The sequence below is a fragment of the Lissotriton vulgaris genome, chromosome 8 (assembly GCF_964263255.1).
Source record: "Lissotriton vulgaris chromosome 8, aLisVul1.2, whole genome shotgun sequence".
NCBI lineage: Eukaryota > Metazoa > Chordata > Amphibia > Caudata > Salamandridae > Lissotriton > Lissotriton vulgaris.
Window position 1 is genome coordinate 1,535,738,932 of NC_141696.1, and position 24,837 is coordinate 1,535,763,768.

At 46.1% G+C, this 24,837-nt stretch overlaps 1 protein-coding gene across 2 annotated transcripts in view; it reads right to left on the minus strand.

The window, feature by feature from the left end:
- LOC147700307 (uncharacterized) overlaps positions 1-24,837 on the minus strand; it is a 100,587-nt gene that overhangs the window by 10,207 nt on the left and 65,543 nt on the right. Inside the window, exons 3-7 of one of the 2 annotated variants that reach the window (XM_086935669.1) lie at positions 21,743-21,850; positions 18,963-19,052; positions 8,161-8,271; positions 6,592-6,681; positions 5,561-5,668 (exon numbers count right to left, since the gene is read on the minus strand). In XM_086935669.1, coding sequence (XP_086791795.1) covers positions 5,561-5,668; positions 6,592-6,681; positions 8,161-8,271; positions 18,963-19,052; positions 21,743-21,850 — 507 coding nt within the window. Of the gene's footprint in view, positions 1-5,560; positions 5,669-6,591; positions 6,682-8,160; positions 8,272-18,962; positions 19,053-21,742; positions 21,854-24,837 lie in introns of both variants that reach the window. The other variant, XM_086935668.1, reaches the window with a different exon arrangement.

Below are 24,837 nucleotides of genomic sequence, written 5' to 3' on the forward strand. Positions count from 1 at the left end.
ATACATTCGACAATCCATCTAGGGATATGGGGTTGCCTTTGTGTGGTGGTGAGAAAGACAGGAAAAGTTGTTTGGTCTTACGAAAGGGTTGTGTTCTTTCTACGTAGTATAGCAATGCTCTTTTGACATCTATGGTATGAAGAGCTCTGCGACTGTTTGTGGCTGTGATAAAAAAAACGGGCAGTTCCACAGATTGATTGAGGTGGAAGGGAGAAATGACTTTAGGGAGGAATTCAGGATTAGTACAGAGAACAACCTTATTATAATGCATTTGCAGGAAAGATTCTTGAATGGTTAGTGCTTGTAGTTCACTAACTCTCCGTAGAGAAGTAATAGCTACTAGGAGCGCAACCTTCCACTTTAAGAATTGTAGTTCACATTTATGTAAAGGTTCGAAGGAAGGTCCCATTAGTCGTGTGAGAACAATGTTTAAATTTCACACCGGTGAAGGTGGTGCTCTGAGAGGAATTATTCTTTTAAGTCCTTCCATGAAGGCTTTTATAGCAGGTACTCTGAAAAGTGATAGATGCTGTCTATTTTGTAGATTTGTTGCAATGGCAGCAAGATGCAGTCTAATAGACGTGTAGGCTAAGTTACATCTTTGGAGGTGTAGTAAGTAGCCTATGATGTGTTGAATAGACACATCTAGAGGATTGATATTGTTGTTCTGACAAAATATTACAAAACGTTTCCACTTTGCTGCATAGCATGCACTAGTGGTTGGGCGTCTAGCTTCTTTAATGACGTTCATGCAGTCAGGAGAAAGGTTAAGGTAACTGAATTCTAGGACCTCAGGAGCCAGATCGCAAGGTTGAGCTGAACTGGGTCCGGGAGTCAGATCTCTCCATGGTTCTGGGTTAAGAGGCGTGGAGATAGGTATAGTGTTTGGTGCGGTACTACAGAAAGTTCCAGCAGTGTGGTGTACTACGGTTGTCTGGCCCACGTTGGAGCAACTAGAATGAGGGTCAGAGAATGCTGCTGTAGTTTGCGCACTACTAATGGCATGAGTGGGAGAGGCGGAAAAGCGTACGCAAATCTGCCTGAACAGTTCATCAATATCGCATTGCCTTTGGACAGTGGGTGTGGATATCTGACGGCAAAGCTTGGGCATTTGGCGTTTTCGTGGGTGGCAAAGAGGTCTATCTGAGGTTGTCCCCACATCTGAAAGAACTTGTGGATGAAGTTCCCACTCGTGGATCTGTTGTGTCTAACGGATCCACAAATCTGCCATGGTGTTCCGTACCCCTGGTACATGTTGGGCTAACAGGAATATGTTTTGAGGTATAGCCCACCGCCATATGTTCTTTGCTAGCTGAGAGAGTTGCAGGGAGTGAGTTCCGCCCTGTTTTTGTATGTAATACATTGCTGTCATGTTGTCCGTGCGGACTAATACAGTCTTGCCTGATTTTTGCTTTTGGAATGCTTTTAAGGCTAGGAATATGGCTTGTACCTCCAGGTGGTTGATATGGAGTAACCTTTGTTGTGGTGTCCACTTGCCCTGCATGGTGTGTTGCAGTAGGTGAGCTCCCCAGCCGGAGAGCGATACGTCCACTGTCAAGACTATCTGAGGAACTGGCTCGAGGAACGGTCGCCCTTTGGAAAGGTTTTTGGTGTTCCACTACCACAGAGAGCGATGAGTACGACCGTCCACCAACACTAGGTCTGTCAACTGACTTTGAGCCTGGTTCAATTGGCGTGCTAAGCGCTCTTGAAGGGGACGCATTTGTAGTCTTGCATGAGGCACTATAAATATGCAAGAGGCCATCATCCCTATGAGCTGCATGAACACTCGAGCTGGCAGGGAGTGTTCTGGTTGAAATTTTGTGAGAAGAGCTTGCTTGTTTGCTATTCTGACAGGAGAGGGATAAGCTACCGTATTTGAGGTGTTTATTGTGGCACTGAGGTATTGTTGTATGTGGGAGGGTTGCAGATGGGACTTGGTGTGGTTTATTGTGAACCCCAAGTCGTGAAGTAGTTGGATAGTGGCATGAGTGTGTTGTACACACTGGTTGTAAGAGCTGGCTTTTATGAGCCAGTAGTCTAGATATGGGAAGGCGTGAATGTGCAGTCTTCATTAGTACGCTGCCACTACTGCTAGGCACTTGGTGAATACCCTTGGTGCTGTTGCGACTCAGAATGGGAGTACTTTGAATTGAAAGTGCTGACTGTCTATTACAAATCTGAGATACTTCTTGTGAGCGGTGTGAATGGGAATGTGGAAGTAGGCGTCCTTGAGATCTAGAGTAGCAAGGAAGTCGCTTTGTGAAAGAAGAGGAAGGACCTGCTGGAGTGTGATCATGTGGAAATGGTCTGACTATTTGTATATGTTTAGGGTCTGAGGTCTAGAATAGGCCTTAGAGAGCCGTCCTTCTTTGGGATAAGAAAGTACAGGAAAGTAAACTCCCTTGTTTTGTTGGTGCAGAGGAACTGGTTCTATTGCACTTTTTTGTAGGAGGGATATTACCTCTTGCTTTAGCAATAATAGATGCTCTTGTGACATTGGACGCTGTCTGGGTGGTATATTTGGGGGGGGGGGGTAGATGTTAGTTCGAGACAGTAAACTGATTGATGTGATGTTGGTCCAGACAGGAAGGAATTATTTCAATCTTCCCCCCACTGGAGTGGAATGGTGAGGGGGAAGTGGAGGAAAGTCATTGGGTAGGGGTGGAAGCAGAGCGGGAGTTGTTAGTTTTGCCTCTGCCTTTGTTATTGTTACCCCTGTAACCCCCTCTTTGGTAGCCCCTAGTGAAGGTGGATTGGCTAGGGGTTTAGTAAGAAGTGGAGGGGCTATCCGAGGAGTAGCCTCTATTGGTGCCTCAGTAGGATGAGCGACGAAAGGAGCGTTTGGGAGCTTGCAACTGCAAGGCTCCCTTAGATTTAGCTGTGTCGGTATCCTTTTTCATCTTTTCAAGGGATACATCAACATTAGGGCCAAATAGGTGTTGCTCATCGAATGGTTGTTTGAGGATGGAACTCTGGACTTTAGGTTTGAAACCTGAAATACGTAGCCGGCATGCCTACGCAAAAGGACACTGGTGTTAATTGCCCTTGAAGCAGTATCTGCCGCATCTAGGGCACAACGGATGGAGGTATTAGTGATAGTTTTACCTTCTTGTATGAGTTCATTGGCTCTATTTTTATATTTATCTTGGAGATGCTGCATTATGGATTCCAGCTCATCATAATGTGCCCTGTCGTACCTTGCTAACAGCGCTTGAGTATTGGCGATGCGCCATATGTTTGCAGCCTTTGACGCCGTTCGTTTGCCAGAGGCGTCAAGGAGTTTAGACTCCTTATCTGGTGCGGGAGCCTCACCTGATATTTGGGAATTGGCCCTTTTCCATGCATTGGAGACTACAAGGGAGTCTAGATGTGCGGGCCCCTAATATAGACTGGATCTGTAGGGGCAGCCTTATCTTTTTTCTCGATTCGGGGGTTGAGGACTCGAGCCCTGACTGGATCTTTAAATACCTCTGGTGCATGCTTAGTGACCCCCTTAAGCATGGGTAGAATTGAAGTGGGCCTTTGTGTGGTGTCGAAAGTGTCCATTAAAAAATCTTCCTCTACTGTGTCTGTGTGTAGGTCAACCCCATGGTATTGGGCAGCCCTATGGACAAGTTGGTTAAAGCCTATAGTGTCCTCTGGGGGGGAAGGCCTGGAGGGATATATATCATCCTGAGGAACATAAGGGACGTCCGGGGTGTTATAATCATCCCATGGGTTAGGGGAATGAGGAGGACTAGGGTTCCCTAATGGATTATCCGCACCACCCCTGTATCTTCAGAATCGCTATCCACATCATCATCATCACGTCCTACTGGAGATGGGGATGGTGTAGGAGAGTGATGAGGTGGGGGAGGAGGAGGAGGAGGAGGAGGAGGAGGAGGAGGAGGAGGAGGAGGAGGAGGAGGAGGAGGAGGAGAAGGGACCAGATCCTTAACGGAGAGGTTGCTACGTCTCTCTTTTTAGGAGGAGGAGCCGGTGCAAGTGCATCTAGTGGTCGCTTCTTGGAGCTAAGAGCCAAATGACCAGTGTTAGGATCTTTCACAAGAGTCTTTTGAGTAGGATCTGGTTGAAAAAGTTCCTCTGTATAAGGCACATCCTTCGGTGTCGAAGTTTTTGGTTCCGAAGGCTTTTTCGGTACCAAAGCTGTTCTAGGTTCTTTTGGCTTGGAACCATGACCTTTTGCAGTGTCCTTGGCCGGTGGAACATGTTGTTTTTTCTGTTCCGAGGCCTTTTTCGTCTCCAAAGCATGGGAGCCGGGCCCTTAGGTGGCAGTTTTTTGGTTGGCCCAGAGTGTGTTTTCGGTGTTGATGAGCCGGTGCCAGTCTTCAGCGCCGAGTGCTTGGATATCGAAGCAGCGGTCGGAGTGGATGAGGAAGAAGATGGCTTCTTTTTCGGTGCCGGTAGGTGTGTGTCAGCACCGGGGATAGGCTGGCTCGAGCCAGAGTCACCTGAAGGCTTAGTAGGCTTCTTTACCGCGCCTGAAGGTGGTGCATGGGAAGCAATCTCCCGGTGTGCACTCGGCCCGAAGGCGAGGGTGTGACCGAAGCCTTTTTGGAGGATGTCGAGGTAAAGTCCAGCCGACGTGTGAACTTACAACCCACTGTGCCGGAGTAATGTCCTTGACGTCTGAGGCGTTGGAGTAGCTGACGCCTTCTTCAGCCCGCTGCTGTTCTGGCACATTGACGCCCTCTTCAAAGATGTCATCGTGGATCGAAGCTGACGAGCGTACCATTGTCCTTCGAGCTCGTCGGTCCCGAATTGTCTTTTTGGAGTGGAAGGAGGCACAAGCTGAACAGTCCCTGGCCTCGTGCTCTGGTGAGAGGCAATGGTTGCACACCTCATGGAGATCGGTGTGGGGAAACTTCGACTCACATTGAGGACACTTCTTGAATGGCGTCCTTTCCATGAGCCAGAAGATAAGGCCTAGGTGGGCCCGAAGTCCTTCGTTGAGGACCGGAATCGAAGACTTCAAAATGGCAGAAAAAAACAATCTGAGGATGGAGCTGATGCCCATGCGCAATGTGATACAAAGGAGGAGTCACCTATCTTGTGACTTCTGTCCTACACTATCTGTCGTTTACTCTCCTTGATTCTATACTGTAAATGTTTTCTTGTTTACTCCCCTTGATTCCATACTGTAAATGTTATTTTACTTCAAAATCATAGCATTGTCCGAAAGATGGTAGGCTTAGCTATTCTTCGGAAATGACGCCAGGCTCCCATCTAGTCCTATTCCTTTCTGCCAGAGACTCTCTATCCACTGCTGAATTGCACTATTGCATCTTCGTACACAGGATCTATGTGTGGGACCCACATGACAACTTTTCTTCAGTAGCCTTATCTGTTAATATTTATAGCCGTCTGTATCTCTGCTCTTTGTCAAAGGCTTTGTTCCCTTCTGTATGATCTATTCTTACATTTACATTTCTACTCTCCCAGCAGGGCCACTGCAGTGGATTTAAACAAATCATCATGCCAGCTTCATTGAAGGTTAAGGCCCTGTGTCATTGGTCCCTTTGATCTCGGAGATTGTTCCTGTGGAAAGGTGACTTACCTGCCTGGGACTTGGCCCTTTTAGCTTCTGCAGAGCTCTGATCAGCAATGGGATACGCTTCTTCCTCTTCCTTGATGTCTGTTATCATCACTATGGTGAACTCTTCTTCTGTAAGAAGGAAAACACCAAAGAGAGTCCGACAGTCAGTCACAGGAGAGTTTGTTGATCCAAACATATAACAACCTATGCTACAGTAAGTTGTGCAAGAGAGTAGAGAGGAATGAGCAACATAGAGGCATGTGGAGGAGGAGGTTGGGACAGCTATCAGCATTGGACATAGAGGTCATGCACACAGGCCGCGCACACTGGACACGAACACTGGACATGCACACAGGGCACGCACACAGGGCACAGACACAGTCCAGGCACACAAGACATGCACACAGAACACGCACACAGGACACGCACACAAACACACCACACTACCCCACCTACCCCAAGTCGTAACTGTATTTATGTTGCCCGGCCATTGACCCTAATCAGGTGTACATTTCCTATTCTAACTCCACTCACCTTGAAACTGGAGTAGGTTCTGAAGCAGGTCAAGGCAAATAAATATATATGTGCTTTTAGTTTTTTGATACCAGGAGGGCCCTTCTAGAGATATTGTTTGTCTGGTTCTGTCCGGGTTTATCAACATTATGAGGAACAACTAAGTCCTCATGGTGTGGGTTAAACATTCATTCACACACATTCTCTCTCCTTCATTCTTTTGACCTCATTCTTTCTCTCTCTACTATTACTGCACGAAGGACTTTCACACCAACACTAAGCTAAAAATACATTTGCTGATTACATATTATTTGATAGAATTGTCCGACTGCTGGTGCAGAATGAAAGGTCGAAAGTAACTAAATATTGAGGATGAGTGGAAAAATAGGGAAACTGGCGGTATAACTTCAGCAACACATTTCTTCAGGAGAGCACTGAGGTAACAAAGTAGCATTTAAAGCCAGTGACAAAATAACTGGGAGCAAACATGGACATTCAGTGTTCAGCCTCAGTGAGATGCGGGGAGATGCATTATTTACCTGCGCTGACACCAGTACTGCCATCACTCTCATCTCCATCAACTAGATCCAAAGCGTCTACCACAGACTCAGATGTGAGAGGAGGAAACCCTAAAACAGTTAAAACAAAGTTTCAGACTATGAAACCCTGTTTGATGTATTCCAAATGTGATTTCAATAAACTAAAGGGAAAGAAACATCAGTTTTATGAATGCATTGAGTTTTGATTTTTGCATCTTGTCTACGAGACAGTGTTTGCACTGTCTGTTGTGAGACATATTGTTAGGTTGAGTGCTTTGAGCCCGCACACTGCTCACCTTTGGTTGTCCTCATTATGTGCTTACTCTTATTCATCATGTATGAGCTATGCTTTCTCTTCTTGTGTTTTTCCCTCCTGGAGCATTTACACATTACTATGTCCTTCCACTGTTTTCTTTTTCAAGGGCTACTTTTTTTTCTTTCTGGTGAAGCACTCTACAAGAATGCTTGTGTTTTCCAGCTGTCTCCCTCGTGTTTCTCTCTATCCCCTCCCCCGCCACTCTCTGTGTTAATCTTACCTGTGTGTTTCTCTCTCACTCCCTCTACGTTGCCTTCTTGCTTGTGTGCGTACTCCCGCCAGCTCCATGTTGCTATCGCTCACCTGTTTGATGTCCCCCACTTATTGCCTGGTGTTGCTTACCCACAACCCCAGCCTTCGGCTTCGCTTTTGCCCCACCAGCAGCGCCCCATATTGCTACCACCCCTCATCTTTACTGTTGCTTCAGCTTCCCACCCACGCCTCTGTGTTGCTTCCGCCCTCCTGTGTTGCTTCTGCCCCACACCCCTGTGTTACTTCTTCCACCCCGTGTTACTTCTGCCCCACACCCGTGTTACTTCTTCCCTCCTGAGTTACTTCCCCCAAGTGTTGTTTCCCCTCACTTTAGAAAATGTATCTTTTGCTCGCTTGTTTCTCTTTTGTAGTTACCAATCCAACTCAGATCAGTACCTAAAAAGAAAACAAATGGCTGCATCAGTTTCAGGTGTGAACGTGCCCACCTACAAAATGACATGGCTAGCCAGGTCAACAGCCCTTCCACTTAATTTTCAGCAATGCGGCACGGCACTGCGGATGCTGGGCTGCATGGCTAAAACCACTGGCAAAGCCAATAAGTCCCAAAAGTTAAACATATTGGCTTTGCCAATGCTTGTATCAAGTGGGGTCAACTGCAATAATCTGAATTATAATTAAATAACATGTGACCAACTGTAAAGAATACAAACATAAAACATCTGAAACATAAACTCCGCCATAGCACAGCAGCGGTCCACGTGCTCACAAGCGGTATCTGCTATTGAAAACCCAGAGGAGCACAGGCACGCGGAGGGGACATGGGCAACTGAAGACGGGCTGGCGTAAGATGGGTTCATGGATGCGTAAGGATAGGGGACCACTAGCTGTCAATCAAGGGCCGATGTCTATGATGCATTGCATAACAAATTTAACACAACAACCATAACAGAAGAATACATAGAAGAAAATACTCTCAGGCTACAAATCGCAGAGCATGGGATTTCTGAGATCTGTTATACTGTCATGCAAAGAGGACTTACGTGCCGGGGAGACATCATTTTCCGCTTCTATTTGGTTCTTCTTAGCAATGGGATAGGCCCCTTTCTCTTTTTTGATGCTGGCCAAGAACTTTGCTGGAGAGAAGTCTTCCCCTGGTAATGGAAACATCAAAGAGATTTCACAGTCAGTCACAGGAGTATCCTGGTCCTTTTTTATTTGCATTTATTACCCATTTAATTTTTATAATCAGTCACAGAAGGCGGAAATAGTGCCCCTAGACCGGTCACCTCCACACTGGTTTCCTTACAGCCACTGACTTTAGTCAATCAGAGGTGATACCTGCGAGGATCTGAACCTCCATGACCTAATTACACCCATCTCTGCATCTTTTTCATATCATGTATGGTTAATGAAGTATTCACAGATCCAGAAATTACAGACAAGAAAAGATGGAAGATGTGGGTGGACAACATAACTGTGTCCATCTCATGTCCTGAGGACAGTGTTGATACCTCAGGTTTTCTTTCACAAAGTCTGATGTGCATACACACTCCTTGGAGATGGCACATGGCGAGAAGCAGGTAAAGCTGTGGTTTTAATCTGAACGGTACCAACCATTGGCTCTTGGGTTACATGATGAAGCTGTGTGCACCCTGTGGCAAATCATTCAATTGCAATAGTGCAAGTGGAGGACAAAGGCAGTGAGACCCGGAGGAAGATTTTGGGCTTTAGAAAGTCTTTTTGAAATATATTTCTAGATCAATTCTTGGTGATGGGATCTTGCTTTTCTTCAGCATACTTTGGCCCAGAGCAAGAGAGAGAAACCCACAAAAGTAAGACAGAAGGAGGAAGAGAAAGATGAGAAACCAGTGTGAAATGGAGAAGGCTAGAATGACAAAGAACCTGCAATATGAGATAAAGAGGCAGGGAGTGTTTGCCGGTGGAATAAAGAGGCATGAGGTGGAAGTAATCCTACACAGCCTTAGTGTTTGCCACTCAAACTTTGACTGGCTGTGGTCTTATGACCAAAACTTAGGGCCTCAGCACTTTTTCTTTTTACAAATTTAGCAATGACTGAGCATACAAGAAACTGGACACGGATGTCATCAAGAAGCTTGAGTGGAATCAGTATGAAAACAACCACCATGCAGTGAACTACCCTCAACTTATCAGCAACTAGGGTACCAGAGGTGTGATACAACCACCCCAAAGTCACTGCATCCTCGAGTGTGCTGTGGCCATGAAGCAGTGTCTGTGAGGTATGAGCGGCAGGGGGTTCAGTGTGCACTGCCTGCTAGACCTAGCCTCTCACCATTAGAGGTGCTCAGTGGATCAAGGGCCCTCCTACTGCAATCCTTACCAAAGATGAGTTCAACCCCTGGTGTTTCATCGTAATAGCACTGGATGGCCAGAGCAGACCACCACCGAAATGAGCACATGCTCCGGTCTCATGCCATCACCCGCCACTCTCTTTGCGTCTGTTACTTAAGAATCGCATTACAGGGGCAACACCAGTGGAGCAGAAGGAAGCTGTAAGCGGCTCCAAACTGTGTCCCCTAGATTACTGCCTATGCCTGATAATCCACTTTTTGGGCTATTCTCAATGCTTTATGTTACTCCACATATAGCATAATGTATTTGCAAGTTGTCAAACATTTCTACCTTATGGAAGGAGCAGTTATCATTCTCCTCGTTAATTATCCTATTAATCCTTGTAAGATGATGATTTAAAGAAGCTGGATAGTCGGCAAAATGATCCAGCAAGACCTCTGCCCAGCCAGAAAACCATCTGGCTTCACAAAAGGATAGATGGAGACTGTGGAGTCTATTTACTAACATTTTACGGCGTGTTTGCATCAGAAAAGTCAGGCAAATCTACACAAAATCTTTTTAACCCATTTACGTTCCAGCGCTAAACTTGCTTAGTTCTAGAAAATCACTTAAAGTAACACCAAGCAGCACATAACGCTGCTTTGCATTACTTAGCGGTAAAGGGGCATACCAAGGGTGGTGCATGGACGTTCCCATGCAACCACCATAGCTTTCTGACACTGAGCCCTATTTACTTAAAAAAGTAGATCGGGTTTACCGTCAGAAAATAGTGCCCCTTTCAGATAGACCCCATGAAGGAGAAATGCTTTTGTTTCTCCGTCCTTTTCTGACTTTTATGTGTGCTGCACTGTACAGCACACATAAAAAGTGGGAAATGGTTTAAAGTTGGTCTGAGCATAGTATTTTGTACTGAAAGACTATCCGTCCACTAAAAAACCTATACTAGACTCACAAGACACCCTTGCACTATGGTGCAAAGGTGTGTGCGTGGCGCACAGCAGCTAATTTCAGTGCCATAATTCTCCTGCTATCTTCTTCTCGCTCAATGCATCGTAGCTGATTGCCCGCTGCACTGCGTTACGTGAGATTTTAGGAAATCTGTCCCTGTGTCCGGCACATGAGAAGCGGGAATATCCCTCATACTGCGGCTATCTCTCTTCTCTTCTCTCGATAGTGCTTGATATGCTGTCCGTTCTGCGTCAGGCTTTCATCACGACTGCATAGTCTTGCGGATTCAGCGAAAAACCGTGCAGCAGTCAGCTGCAGGGCAAGGATAGGGCTACTGCCAACTGGGTCCACCTTCAACCTGGGAAAAGAACAAAGCAGAGGGCCTCAAACAACCCCAAAAATCAATAGTTCATATCTGCACCAAGATGGTTGAGGATGCACAGAGAGATCTAGTCCATGGCAGCTACTCTAATCTGGAGAGCATGTCTTCTGCGTGTTGGGAGATGCAATTCCTTCTCTTATTGTAGGAGCCAAGGGGGGAAGGAGCCGCTTAGCTAGGACGCCATTTTCACCCAAACACAAAGTGACTGTCATAAAGCATTCTAAAGCCAAAAAGAACAATTGATGGACAGAATGCAGAACCGCATGGTGTACGCTGCGCTCTACAAATGTTTTAAATTAGAAATTAGAAATTAGAAATTAGAACAATGTCATACATTCACCTCAGTACAGAGATCTGGGCCTAAATCCATCGTTTTCTTTCTCACCAAAGCATTTTAAAACATGTAAATCTCCTGAAAAAGCCATTTGCTTTTAGAGCATTATACAGAGGAGGGGACGAATATTCGAATATCTTCAGTTAAAAACCTGGTGCGAGCACTGATGGCTGATAACGGTGAACAACCTTTACAACAAAACTTTTACAACACACTACCATTACAACGCAGGCATTACAACGCAAACCATTACAACGCATTGCGCTGGGGGGCGCTCTAGGATAGGGAATAAGTTTAATTTTCTATCCAACACCTTCCCTAGTGTCCACGGGGACTGGAGTTGGAATAGAAAATTAAACTTTTCACTATCCAGCACCCCAAAGCGCTATGCGTTGTAAAGGTTTGCGATGTAAAAACCGCGTTGTAAAGGCATGCGTGGTAAAAGTATGCGTTGTAACGTCATACATCCCTGATAACTGACTGACTTCCAGTTTTGAGCTCAAGTCGAAGCAGGAACTGCAAGTTAATAATCAGAACACAAAGGATTCTCTTTGGAATACCCTGAGACCTGTTGCTCAAAGGCAGATGGTAGCAACCCGGGCGAGTATAAACTTGTGCTATGCTCTGTGCATTTGTAAAGTGCACTATGACCCGGGAGGATATCCTGCTGCTGAGCAGGTGTGTGTGTCCAGTAGTAACTGGAGCAGGGTGGGTAATTGAAAAGCCAGGTCTTCAGTTTCTTACGGAATTCAAGAGAAGAGGAAGAGGCTCTGATGTGAAGTGGCACGTTGTTCCTTGCTTTAGAAGTAATGCAAGAGAATGCCTGCCCTGCGGATCTGGTTCTGTGTACACGTGGAATGTCTATGAGTAGGAGTCATGTGGAATGGGAATCTCTGGGTGATTGGCCGAAGGAGATGCAAATTCTGGATAGGTGGGCCTAAGTTGTGTAGTGCTTTGAACGTTTGTGCGACTAGTGTGACTGAGCACGTTTGTATACCGTGAGCCAGCAGAGCTCCCTGAGGTGTGATGTGATGTGAGCTCTGTTTGGGAGTTTGAGGGAGAGTCTGGCTGCAGAGTACTTAATAGATAAACGAAGCCTTCTCTAAAAGAACAGAGTTGTTAATAACTACATTGAACTCACGGAAATGTTGCTATTTATTTTGAGTAACTCAATAGAATAAGGTAGTTTTGAGTCAGACAGGCGAAATGTGCACTCCACACTGGATCACCTTTTTGAAGTATCCATCATGGATCGGTTATGCTACTGTGAGTATGAAAGGATGTCGGCCTCTTTGTGGCAGGCGATGGGGCACGCAAAAGTGAAAACAGAAAAGAGGATGAGACAATCCTGGATGACCATGCGGAGAAAGATCTAGGAGGTGAAATGGCTCCAGATAACTCAGTGAAACAGAAACTGCTGCTGCATTGCCAGCTCTCCTGACACACAAGACACAGGAGATATTCACACAGCTCATCCTTTTGTCAAGGAGGGAACCAAGATTCACAAGGTTGGCCTCTTTGCTTGTTCTGGTGTTAGAACCTTTAGTCTGAACATCACCAGCTTGCTAGAACTGGTAGGGTGAATATAAAAAGCCCCTCTACACTACCACACAACTTGTTGACCCATCCAGACGCACAACAACCCTAGTGAGGTTAACACACAGAGACCACCAGGAGACAGGCCCGCCTCCCTTCTGCTGGGCATATTCATCTTACACTTAAAGGGTAACTGAGAGGGGGAGTCCTGAAGGTGCCCCCAAATTTAAATGGAATTTGAACCTCTTCCCAATATTTGGGGTTCCTGTGAAAAGGCCTGTTGTTTCCACATGTTGTAGGCACGGGGTACCATTCAACACTCTAGCCCTAGTAGTCACCTATGTTGAAAGGAAGTCCACTTGAGGTTATGTTATGTCATGTTATAGATAATTTATAGCGCGCACTAATACTCTGGAGTGTCCTGGCGCGTGGGCAGACTGTGTCTTCGAGAATAAATATTAATTAGGAGGGCTGGTTGAAGAGATGCGTTTTTAGCAATTTCTTAAAGATGCGGAAGTCCGGTGTATGCCGCAGCCTGTCAGGGAGATTGTTCCATAGAGTGGGTACTTTAACCGAAAGAGACAGGCCCCCCCATCCTGGAGCAACAAAATCGGGGAGTAGACATCCAGCGATGAGAAGCCGAGTGCAGAGAACGACTGGGGTTATAGAAAGCGAAGCGCTTCTTAATATAAGAAGGCCCCAGGTCATGCAGGGCTCTATGAGCCAGGCTGAGAACCCTAAACTGAACCCACTGGGCCACGGGAAGCCAGTGCAGATCACGCAGGTGTGACCTCACACTCGATCTCTTAGAGATATTTAATAAGAGTCTGGCCACCGCATTCTGAATCAATTGAAGTTTATTCATCAGATAGCCAGAAATGCCGATGAATAAAGCGTTGGCGTAGTCGAGCCGGGAGAGGATAAGGGCCCGAGCGACCATTTCCTTAGCCGGCCTTGGAAGCATAGGAAAAAACCTTCTCAGTGACTTAAGGGTGCCAAAACAGACACGAGTAAATTTTTTGATGTGCTCTGAGAACCAGAGATCGTCTACGAACCATACTCCTAGGTTCTTCGCTGGGCCGCCCTCAGAGCAAGGGCATGGAAAATCCGGAGGCCATAAGGCTTCTCTAAAGAGCGGGGGAAACTGGCCATACAGCAGTACCTCGGATTTCTCCTTGTTACACTTGAGTTGGGCCCGTGCCAGCCATGTGAATACGACTGAAAGGCACCTCTGGGCAATGCCTGTGTCTAAATCGGGGCCTTTCCAAATGAATAGTATTTGGGTGTCATCGGCGTATGCCATGATTTTCGCACCCTTATAGCAGAGACAGTGGTCCCTAAACAAACAGGATTAATTCAATAAATATAGACTAAATAGTTCTACATTAAAGTCCAGCCGGACCGTTTTATTTAATTGGATAATTAATTGTAGCAAAATCTTTAAAAAATGTAAGTGGGACACCAGCCGGTGCCCGACTAAACACACTCCACAAGGAGAAGGAACATACAACATAAAATGTAGGCAAAACAAAAGGTAGTCTGATTGGCATGAATTATAAACAGACTAATCATAAAATACACATATGCACATACAGAATCTCAGTACATTAGTGACATTTGTGTATGCTGTCGACGACGTTTCGAACTACAACTTATTCAGAGTTCATCTTCAGGACTATTGATCCTTTGCCTAGTCTAAATGGCTACGCTAATTCCGCATACCAATAACAGATTATACAATTTGCCAACAAATAAACAAGAACAAACAAGGATAAGAAAGAAGAAGAAATGAAAACCAAACATTAGAAATTGGCATATCAGATTCGCGCAAAATTATTTTTCTCTTCAACAATTGTGATGACAAAAACCAATAAAGTTTAGGACCTTATAACCCATGTGACTTAATAAAAACAAAGTCCGAATTTTGTGTGGGAAATACTGATAACCCCAGTGTGTGACGCGAATTTGCAATTAAAATGACCGTGTACATCAAGGTGAGTTGAATAGTGGGAGGCCCGGCCGAGGGCGCTGTGTTTATGACAAAACCAAGACCAGTGTCAGTCAGAATGAAGGGCTGGTTCGCATGTATAAAGCCAGCTCTATCAAACAAGCTGCAGTAAAACGAATAGGGCTAACTAGCATGCTGCATTAAAACGAATAGAAGAGTATGGAGCTAACTGGCGCTTACCAAGCTCATCAGAGAGGTGGAAAAACGAATGCCGAATTAGATTCCACTGTTAATGCAGGACAGGAGAAACCAAAGGATAATAAATTACTATCCTTTGGTTTCTCCTGTCCTGCATTAGGATTCTGTATTTCTCTCTGGACCGCGGCAACTGCATAATTTACTGACGTGCCGTTCGCCCTTGCATAAAACTCTTTTCCGGTAAGCTCATGCACCTAACTAACGTGCAGTAGCCTGAACTAGTTTGTTGATATATATAACCTCGAATTATTCTACACCCCCAGGCCCTTTAACAGTGGAATCTAATTCGGCATTCGTTTTTCCACCTCTCTGATGAGCTTGGTAAGCGCCAGTTAGCTCCATACTCTTCTATTCGTTTTAATGCAGCATGCTAGTTAGCCCTATTCGTTTTACTGCAGCTTGTTTGATAGAGCTGGCTTTATACATGCGAACCAGCCCTTCATTCTGACTGACACTGGTCTTGGTTTTGTCATAAACACAGCGCCCTCGGCCGGGCCTCCCACTATTCAACTCACCTTGATGTACACGGTCATTTTAATTGCAAATTCGCGTCACACACTGGGGTTATCAGTATTTCCCACACAAAATTCGGACTTTGTTTTTATTAAGTCACATGGGTTATAAGGTCCTAAACTTTATTGGTTTTTGTCATCACAATTGTTGAAGAGAAAAATAATTTTGCGCGAATCTGATATGCCAATTTCTAATGTTTGGTTTTCATTTCTTCTTCTTTCTTATCCTTGTTTGTTCTTGTTTATTTGTTGGCAAATTGTATAATCTGTTATTGGTATGCGGAATTAGCGTAGCCATTTAGACTAGGCAAAGGATCAATAGTCCTGAAGATGAACTCTGAATAAGTTGTAGTTCGAAACGTCGTCGACAGCATACACAAATGTCACTAATGTACTGAGATTCTCTATGTGCATATGTGTATTTTATGATTAGTCTGTTTATAATTCATGCCAATCAGACTACCTTTTGTTTTGCCTACATTTTATGTTGTATGTTCCTTCTCCTTGTGGAGTGTGTTTAGTCGGGCACCGGCTGGTGTCCCACTTACATTTTTTAAAGATTTTGCTACAATTAATTATCCAATTAAATAAAACGGTCCGGCTGGACTTTAATGTAGAACTATTTAGTCTATATTTATTGAATTAATCCTGTTTGTTTAGGGACCACTGTCTCTGCTAAAAGTACTACCCATAGGTCCCTAACGATTGCACCTTGGGTTCCCTTGTTTTGTAAAATATGATTTTCGCACCCAGCTCCTCTGCCAGGAAGATCAGAGGGGACAGATAGACATTAAAAAGCAAAGGACTCAAAGTTGAGCCTTGCGGGACTCCGGTCAATAGTTTCCTATCGGTGGATAGAGAGGTGGGGCATCCAGACCTGCTGGGTACGCTCGTCCAGAAAGGATTTTAGCCAAGCCCACACAGAACCAGCAATGCCAATGGAGGAGAGCCGGGCGAGAAGGGAGCTGGTGAGGCACCGTATTAAAAGCGGCAGAGAGGTCCAACAAAATCAGGGACACGCTGCCGCCCCATCCAGGCACTCTCTAAATTGCCTTCGCCATTTCGACCAGAGCGGTTTCAGGGCTCTAGGCTGATCTAAACCCTGATTGCTCTGGATGAAGGGCCCTCGAGGTTTCAACAAGTCTCAAGCTGGCGGAAGACCACCCTTTCGCACACTTTGGCCAATGCTGGCAGCAGAGAAACCGGGCGGTAGTTAGAGGGTACGGAGGGGTCAGCAGTAGGTTTTTTAAGAAGAGGAAGAAGTTTGGCCTGTTTCCATTGCGCCGGAACCGTGACAGACTGAAAGGAAAGATTGATAATGGCAGCAGCTTCCGAATACACATTCTCTGCCACCTCAGCTAAGATTCTTGCTGAGCATGGGTCCGATGGGGAGCCCGATTTAAGAGATTTAAGAATGGCTAGACTGTCAGAGCCCTCAGCAGGGGAAAACTGAGTAAATGCGGGACGGGAGATCTTGCATGGCAGGGGGGTTGTGGATGAGGAGAACCTCTGGGCCACCGAGGGAGGTCCCAAGCTGTCCTGAATGGAGTGAATTTTATGAATAAAAAAGGAAGATAACTCTTCACACCATTGGGTGGAAACTGGGAGAGTCTTTCTTTCCGCACAGGGAGACATAAAACTTCTAACAATAGAGAAAATCTCCTTACTATTGTTGGCTTTTGCTATTCGATCAGCATAAAAGTCGCTCTTAGCTTTCCTAACTGCTGTGTGGTAATCTCTCTGAGCCGAGCGGAGTGCAGATTTGGCAGTAGGACAATACTCCACCAGCCATTGGGGTTCCAGTTTTTTACAGCCCAGTTTCAGCTCTTTTAAAGTAGTCGAAAACCAAGGGCTGGAGGGAGAGGACCGGAGATTCCTGTAAGCATGTGGTTGAGAAGAAGCATGCACCCAATGGCTCACCCAGGCATTAAAAAAATCGACCGCCCCTCCGAGATCATAAGCGGGAGCCGGATGAGTGTGTAATAGAGCCGCAGATAGCGCGGGAATATTGATCTTCCGGGAAGGGGGGCCCTGAGTAACGGCCAAAGGGGAAGAGGGTTTTCCCGAGTCCCATGAGAACCTTATCAGAAAATGATCAGTCCATGTAACTGGGAGTGGATCCATGACAGAGATGTCAAAGTTAGAGCAGACCAGATCGATCAGGTGCCCCCCCATATGCAACGGCAGCTTGACCCACTGAGTCAACTGAGTCAAGTCAAATAGATCCAGCAGAGCTACAGAATCCGGAGCGACTGGTGAATCTAGGTAGATATTAAAATCACCCAGAAGAAGAAACTTGGGAAAGTGAAGAGCATGTGGGGCGATAGCCTCATCTAGTGACCTCAGGAAAGCTCCGGGAGGGCGATACACCAACGTACCCCCCAACGTAAAATGAGGTGAGAGGACGAAGGTGAAGTCCAGGGCCTCACCCTCCACCAGCTCCTTAGCAGTTTCACACGTGATGGCCCAAGCCTCCCTGAATACCACCGCAGTGCTATCCCTTCTCCCAGAAGTGCGGTCGGCCCGGGCAATACGATAACCCCGAGGGACAGCGAGCTCAACCACAGGTGCACAAGACTCACTTAGCCAGGTTTCAGTAATGAAAAGAGCGTCTAACTTGTTGTCCATAATAAGCTCATAGATGTTAAGAGCATGTTTAGCCATAGAGCGAGCATTGATAAGAGCCGCGAAGACTCTATGCCCACTAACAGCTTGAGGACCTGGGCAGGGCTATTTAGATTTAAAGCAAAAGTTACAAACTGGGCACATACTAGAAAGATTGTGCAGTACGGCCCACTGTTTGTTACCAGCGCAGGAAAGTGGGTCTAGAACCAGCAGTTCATCGCGGCCATAGTGACGGCTGCCGCCCCAAACAGCTGGCCTCAAACCGGCAGTATGACTGGCGCTTCAGGGGCGTGGTCGGGCGCAGACGGGCTTGCCTTTAGCGCGACCGCTGCGCGTTCGAGGGAGCATGTGCGATTTATACCTTTTCCCTCCCTCCGCTAGAGCGCTAACTCGCTTCCCACCGGGATCTGGGACTCCCAAGATGGCGCCCTGCCCTCCACTCAATCGGCACTGGGAGCTGTGGTGGACCGGGGCAGGGACAGGCCCCTCCCTGATTAAAAAGTCTGGCAAGTGTGAGCCAAGGCAAGGGGCACAGCAGAAATAAAAGTGCAGAGTATTTTTTTAAAACAGCATCCCACCTTCTAAAGCAGAGCCTGGACCTCTGCACTCAGGTTAAACAAGTCACATGATTGTGGAGAATCAGACGTCTCCCATACAACATAACACAAAGGACTTCTCTGAACTGATGAAATAAGGAGCATGGCAGCACAGAGTTACTGTGCCCAGGATTTCATCCCTACTCCTTGCTAACAGTATATTGAGTGCTGAGATATTATGTGCCTGGCAGGAACAGATTAAGGGCAAAAGTTGGAAAGAAATGGAAGAGTAGGAATGAGCGGGAAAACTTGGAATTTGATGAGTGAAATTTGTATCCGGTGCGAGTGATGTCACAAATGTGGTGCGTCAGCCCGTGAACACCCGCTTCCCGCTGCGCTTGCGATACACCACGGGGAGGACCACCATCTTACCTGAGCTGACACTGGTGCTGCCGTCACTTTCATCTCCATCACCGCGATCCAAAAAATTCCCCTTGGGCTCAGGAGAGAGAGGAGGAAACCCTGGAAGAGGGAAAATGTTTATACTGCAGACTCTAATACTGTGATCACTGAATCCCAAATTAAGTTTAACTCAAACTAATTTTCACAAAAGATGCTGGGTGAGGGTGTGGAGAAATTACCACTGCTGCACATAGAGTGTGCAATTTTAACAAGATGCAAATCAAATGATAAAACGTGTAACAAATTAGTCTTGAGACAAATATATTGAGAAAATAAAATTGAGAAACATGTATATGGCTCTCACGCACAGCAGGCGTACCAGAACGCTCCCATGGAGAATCTATTGCAAGAAACCCGTCAGGGCAAAATGTTGCAGAATTGGGTGGAGGGGGAGAGTAGCTACAGCCTAGCAGTTTGAGGGTTTTATCTGGCTGGTTAGATATAGGTTAAGAACAGACTCAAAGAATAGGGGGTGACCAGGGGCAGGGAGGTGTCCAATTAAAGTAAACCTGTTTTAAAAAATATTTTAAAATACTTTTTTTAAACAATACCCACATAAGGTGACATACTGAAAGGATTACTACAAGATTAATGTACAATGACCGTACAAACTTAAAATATCAGAATATGATAATTTGTGTGTTCTAGACAAACAGATAATGAAATGCATATTTGTACACAAACATTAAACCTCAAACGGATTTGATTCCTCAATTAACTTGTTGTACACAGACCGTACAAACAAAACTACTGGAGAATACACAAAGACAAAAAACATTAAGGAAGATATGTGATCTATGGGAAAGATTGCAAGCCTGGTGCGTACTGCCTTAAGTAGGCTTCTAGTTGAATAAGTGATGAACAAACATTAGACTAGTCTTAATTGGCAGATTCTACTCCGCCACTGTAGGATATTCGCTTGTTTCCAATACACGCCAACAGACGTGATGAAATGGGTGCTTTAAGTCCAGTGGACTCAGAATAAAAAGCTTGGCTGCGCGTCATGCTTGATGCAGAAGATGCCTTCAATGATCTTTCGAGAGGGTGGTGGGCCAGGGAGTCTAAGACAGACGGAATCAGCTGCTAACTCCAACTCTGCAGTCTACAAGCTCTGCTGTGGCCAGTGTACCTGGTGCCCATAATGCCCTGTGCTGATAGAAGACCAGGTGTGAGTCAGTGGCACTCTTGGGGCTCTCACTGTATTTTTTGGCACCATGTTGTCAGACTTCAAGCTCTCTCTCTCTGGATATGATGGATCCTTAATACATCTGGAGCCTAAATGTACATTTTCTTTGCCACTCTTACCAACTAACATGTGTAGCCTTATGCATTGCTACGTCAAAGGTTTCTGCTAGAGAAAAATGGTGAAATGTTTATAGTATCTTCTGTTTCCAAATATCTGCTGCTTTGACATTCTTTTTCTGCAAACGCGGCTTACCAAGGACATCCTATCAACTAACTACAGAGTGACTTCAAACTGGGGCCCAAAGCCATCAGCCCCATTGATCCATGTGATATGAGACAGGCAGGCTTGAGGAGGCAGGGATAGAGGGCTTAGCCTTGGACTGGCTTCGCTCATTCCTGGCTAATAGATTTTTTCAAGTCTCGGTTCCCCCTTTCTCCTCCCAGATCCACGCCATCGATCAAGGGGTGCCTCAGGGCTGGGCCCTAAGCCCACTACTCTTCAACTTACACGTCCAGCCTCTGGTTGCAATCGCCAAGCTATGGGACCTTACGATGGTTTCCTATGCTGACGACACGCAGCTGGTGGTTGCCTTGGCGGGCGGTTCTTACCCCTCTGCCTCCAGATTCAAAGACGGCATGACAGCAGTTGCAGATTGGATGGCAGCCAACTGTCTACAGCTCAATGTCGGTAAAACGGAGGTTCTGTTGGTGGGTAAGAATGTCAATCTGTGGAATGAGCAGTGGTGGCCTCCAGCCCTAGGATCAATACCATCTCCTAAAAATGTAGTAAAGAACCTTGGTGTCCTGATGGACTCTTCCCTTTCTTTCCAGGCCCACACTAAGCATCTAGCCACCTCCTGTTTTGGTACCCTACGAGGCCTTAGATCCATCCTAAAATACTTCGACCCTTCGGTACGCCAACTCATTATACAAGCCACCATCCTCTCCCGCCTTGATAATGTGAGCTCCCTCCTTTTGGGAGCGAACAAGGCTGAAATACAGAGAATGCAGCACATTCAAAATGCTGCTGCTAGAGCTTTGGTGGGCCTGCCGCGCTTCTGCTTTGTCTCCAGCACTATTCAAAAGCTGCACTGGCTTCCTATTGAAAGACGTATCCATTTCAAGACACTCTATCTTTCTTTTAAAATCCTGAAATGCGCGAGCCCTGCCCTGTTGGGCAACCTGATTACCCACTATGTTTCTTCCTGCCCTCTTCGCTCGGCAGAACTTCACTTGACGGTTGTGCCCAAAATTAGGCTCTCCAGGACGGGTGGGCGTGCTTTCAGGTACCTCGCGCCCAAGCTGTGGAACTCCCTTCCCGTACATATCCGTGCCATTGACTGTCTGTCTGCTTTCAGGAAGGTCATCAAGACCTTCCTGTTCCCTTCACTTTAGTCTCTACTAGTTTCGTTTTCCTCTCAGGCTGGTATATTCTTGTGTCCTCTCGTGGGCAGCGCCGAGACGCCCCTTCGCTGGGACAGTTGTGCGCTCCACAAAACGGCTAACATAACATAACATAACATAACATCCCTACAATTCTAAGGAAAAGGAAACAGAAGACTCACCTGCAGGGCCGTTATTGTGTTTCCCCTCCTCAAGGGTCTGATAGGTGAAGGGGTAGGACTCTTCCTCCTCTTTGATGCCGTCTGAGACCAACACTATCTTGAAATCTGCTGCTGCGTGAATAGAAATGTCACAGTCAGTCACAGGAGACAGCTTAGGTCCTTGTCCTCTGATTCCCCCTCCCGCGCCCTCATTGTCGGACATTTTTATTCTCAGAAAATGCACTAGAGCGGTGATATCCACAGATCACTCCTCTACTCACATGGGAACACCAGGAAAATGACTAAGCGACCAACCCAGATGGAGATGTAACTTATGAGGACAAAAAGCCATATTAAGTAGAATCAATTTACAACAGTCACATTAAAGAGAAAAGAAACACCAAGATATTTATGTGTCAGGATAAAAGATTTAACCAATATGTGGTTGCAAACCATGAACACACCTCTGGTCTATTTTTTACTTTCTTTTCCCGTGCAGGATTACCAGAGGAAATAGCAAAGGGCCTATAAACAAACTTCATGTCCATCTTCATGCAGAGGAGGTTCTTATGTTCCTCTTAAAAACAACAGTATATCATACGCTGACCTCCCAGCTGCCTCTTGTGGATGACATTCTTCTGCTGTGTCTATCTCTCAACAATCAAACATCTACTATGGAGAACAAAGAGAGACTGGGACACATAACCAATATCTATGTTTATACACTCTCTGAAGCACTCCTCGGCTGTCCAAAGGGCTCATCCCAGCCAAACCTGCACTTACTGGATACTGCTCTGAAACAAGAAGAATAACAAAAACACATCCCATGCCCTGAAGCATCCAGAGTCTATTTGTCGTTATAGATACTGCACGCAAGTAGGCTACAAAACACCCAACAAACCAGGTGCAGACATTTTAGGACAGATCTCAGTCTTGTTGACCACTACAGAAAATAATTTCCTAGCTAAGGGGTACACCCCGATACTAGCCTAAAATCTGTAAGTAAAGTTTTTTAATATCCTTCTTTAAGGGGAAAAGAACTCTATGGACCTATGTCTCACTTAAAACTCTTTGATATGAAATGCCACCAGGTGTGAGGGGATGCCAGGCGGTCCAAACTGACATGCTGTATCCCTTCTCTCCTAGGGAGAAATCAACTGGAGGCTTCTGAGTGGACCAATAAGACACCAGAGTATATATTATGCACAGTGGAAGGACTGAGAGGCCTGTGCATCAGCTATACTCTGAGTTTGCCTAATAAAATCGTATGGAGGCAATACAGTACAGTGTGAATTTGATCCATTCAATGAGCCGCATTAAAGTAACAGCGGGCTTTCCCTTTTGTGTACAGATGAAGAACATGAGGCTGTTAACCTCTTAGGTGCTGCGCCTATTCCAACGGCCGACGGCACCACTACCTCAGGAGTGCTGCCGTCGGCCGTTGGACGTTCAAACCTCACCTGCGCAATGGAACGTTCAGCACTGGAGCTGGACGTTCCATAGCTGCTAAGAGGTTAATAACAAATATACTTTTTTGTTTTTCACTGAAATGTTGGAACACATTTCGAGGAAGAGCATGTTAGGAATTTGTTTCAAGTATGTAAGTCAGAAATTGTTCACCAAGATTCTTCTAGTTTTCTCCACTAAGAGTGAGGGTGCTGCAGGGTTGGGATGAAAATATACCAGGTATTAAAGGGACGCAACCTTCTCTCAGTAGGGAAAGAAACAAGTAAACCAGAAGAAATTTAGGAAATTTAGGAAAATAAAGTGGATGATACAATTCGAAATGATATTGGGGAAGATTTAAGAAACACTGGTGTCCGTGCACCATGCAATGTGCCAAAAGAGTTTTGATCAGCACCTTTAAAGCCAAGTCACCGCCACCGCAGATCCGGGTTCATACGATACATCAATATCCCACGGCATACAATTATGTCCAAGTATATGATCTTGTACCTTTCCATACTATGTATCAAACTGGATCTTGGGGTACTGAAGGTACCGCTCTAGTTGTAGTTCTCGCTGACTGGAGATTATTGCGCCGCAGTCAAACAACTTGACGATCCGATGTAGAGCGGATCTTCTCTTGTACCACTAATGAGAAGTCTGCTTCATCTCTCAGTGCCCTTCGTGGTAGCATCTAGGGCCACATGTACTAATGTTTGTGTTAGAACCTAGTTGGTACGTTCCGTACTCCCCTCCTCCTAGACCCGTGTGGGTCCTCCCACTGTGAAGCTTACTGTGGAATGTTGAAGTGCTCTTCAGTGAGGAGAGTTGGATGACCATTAAACGAGTTGTACTTGCCTCGTCTGTGTCCTGTGTCCTGTATCCTGTGTCCTCAGTACTTCTCTACTTCTAACACTGGCGACGAAACTGTGCAGGGGACAGTGGTGGTCATTTCCCCTTTGCGTGCTCTCTCCACACAGAGGAAAAGAGGTATTTGGAGAAAGGTTGTGGATAGCGAGGTTTCAGCTTCCCCTGTGAGGAATTGCGTTAAGCGAGTTTGGCGCTCTAGGCTGAGCAAGAGTATGGATCGATCTGGACTTGACTAGAAGTAAACTGACTTTCTCTAGCAAGTTGCGAGATTGTGTGAAGATAATTAAAGCAGCGACTTTAATGAGCGGACTGTTGTGCCGTTTCAAAGCCTTCCCATCCAGTGTGCAACCTTTTTGCGAGTCTACTCTGGAACTTTCACGTACCTGACTGCTGGCAACCCACCGGTAGTCCGTCTGTGGTGACTGGTACGGCGCCGTTGCAGGGGTTCACGCTGAGGAAGTCCGTGTGTGATCTGGTCGCTCCCCAAGCTTGCATCTCAGTCCAAGTATACCCTGAAGGGAACTGTGCCACGTAGCGGTGGTTGATTTAGCAGCGCCTCACAAGCTGGTGCCAGCATACTCCGAGTTGTGTGTGAGGGATCGTACTTGAAAAGCAGTGTCTGCGCACGGCGGTGCCTCAGTGGGTTGGCCCGTTTTCCCTGTCAGCGTCCCTGAGGCAGAGTTCATCCGGAGGCCTGGCGGAGTCTCCCAACGACGCATGCGTGTTTCCTCAGATAGCGTTCTGAGGAGGTTGTCAGGAGAGAACAGTGCCGGCGCACCAGGAGCAAAGGGCCGGAGATC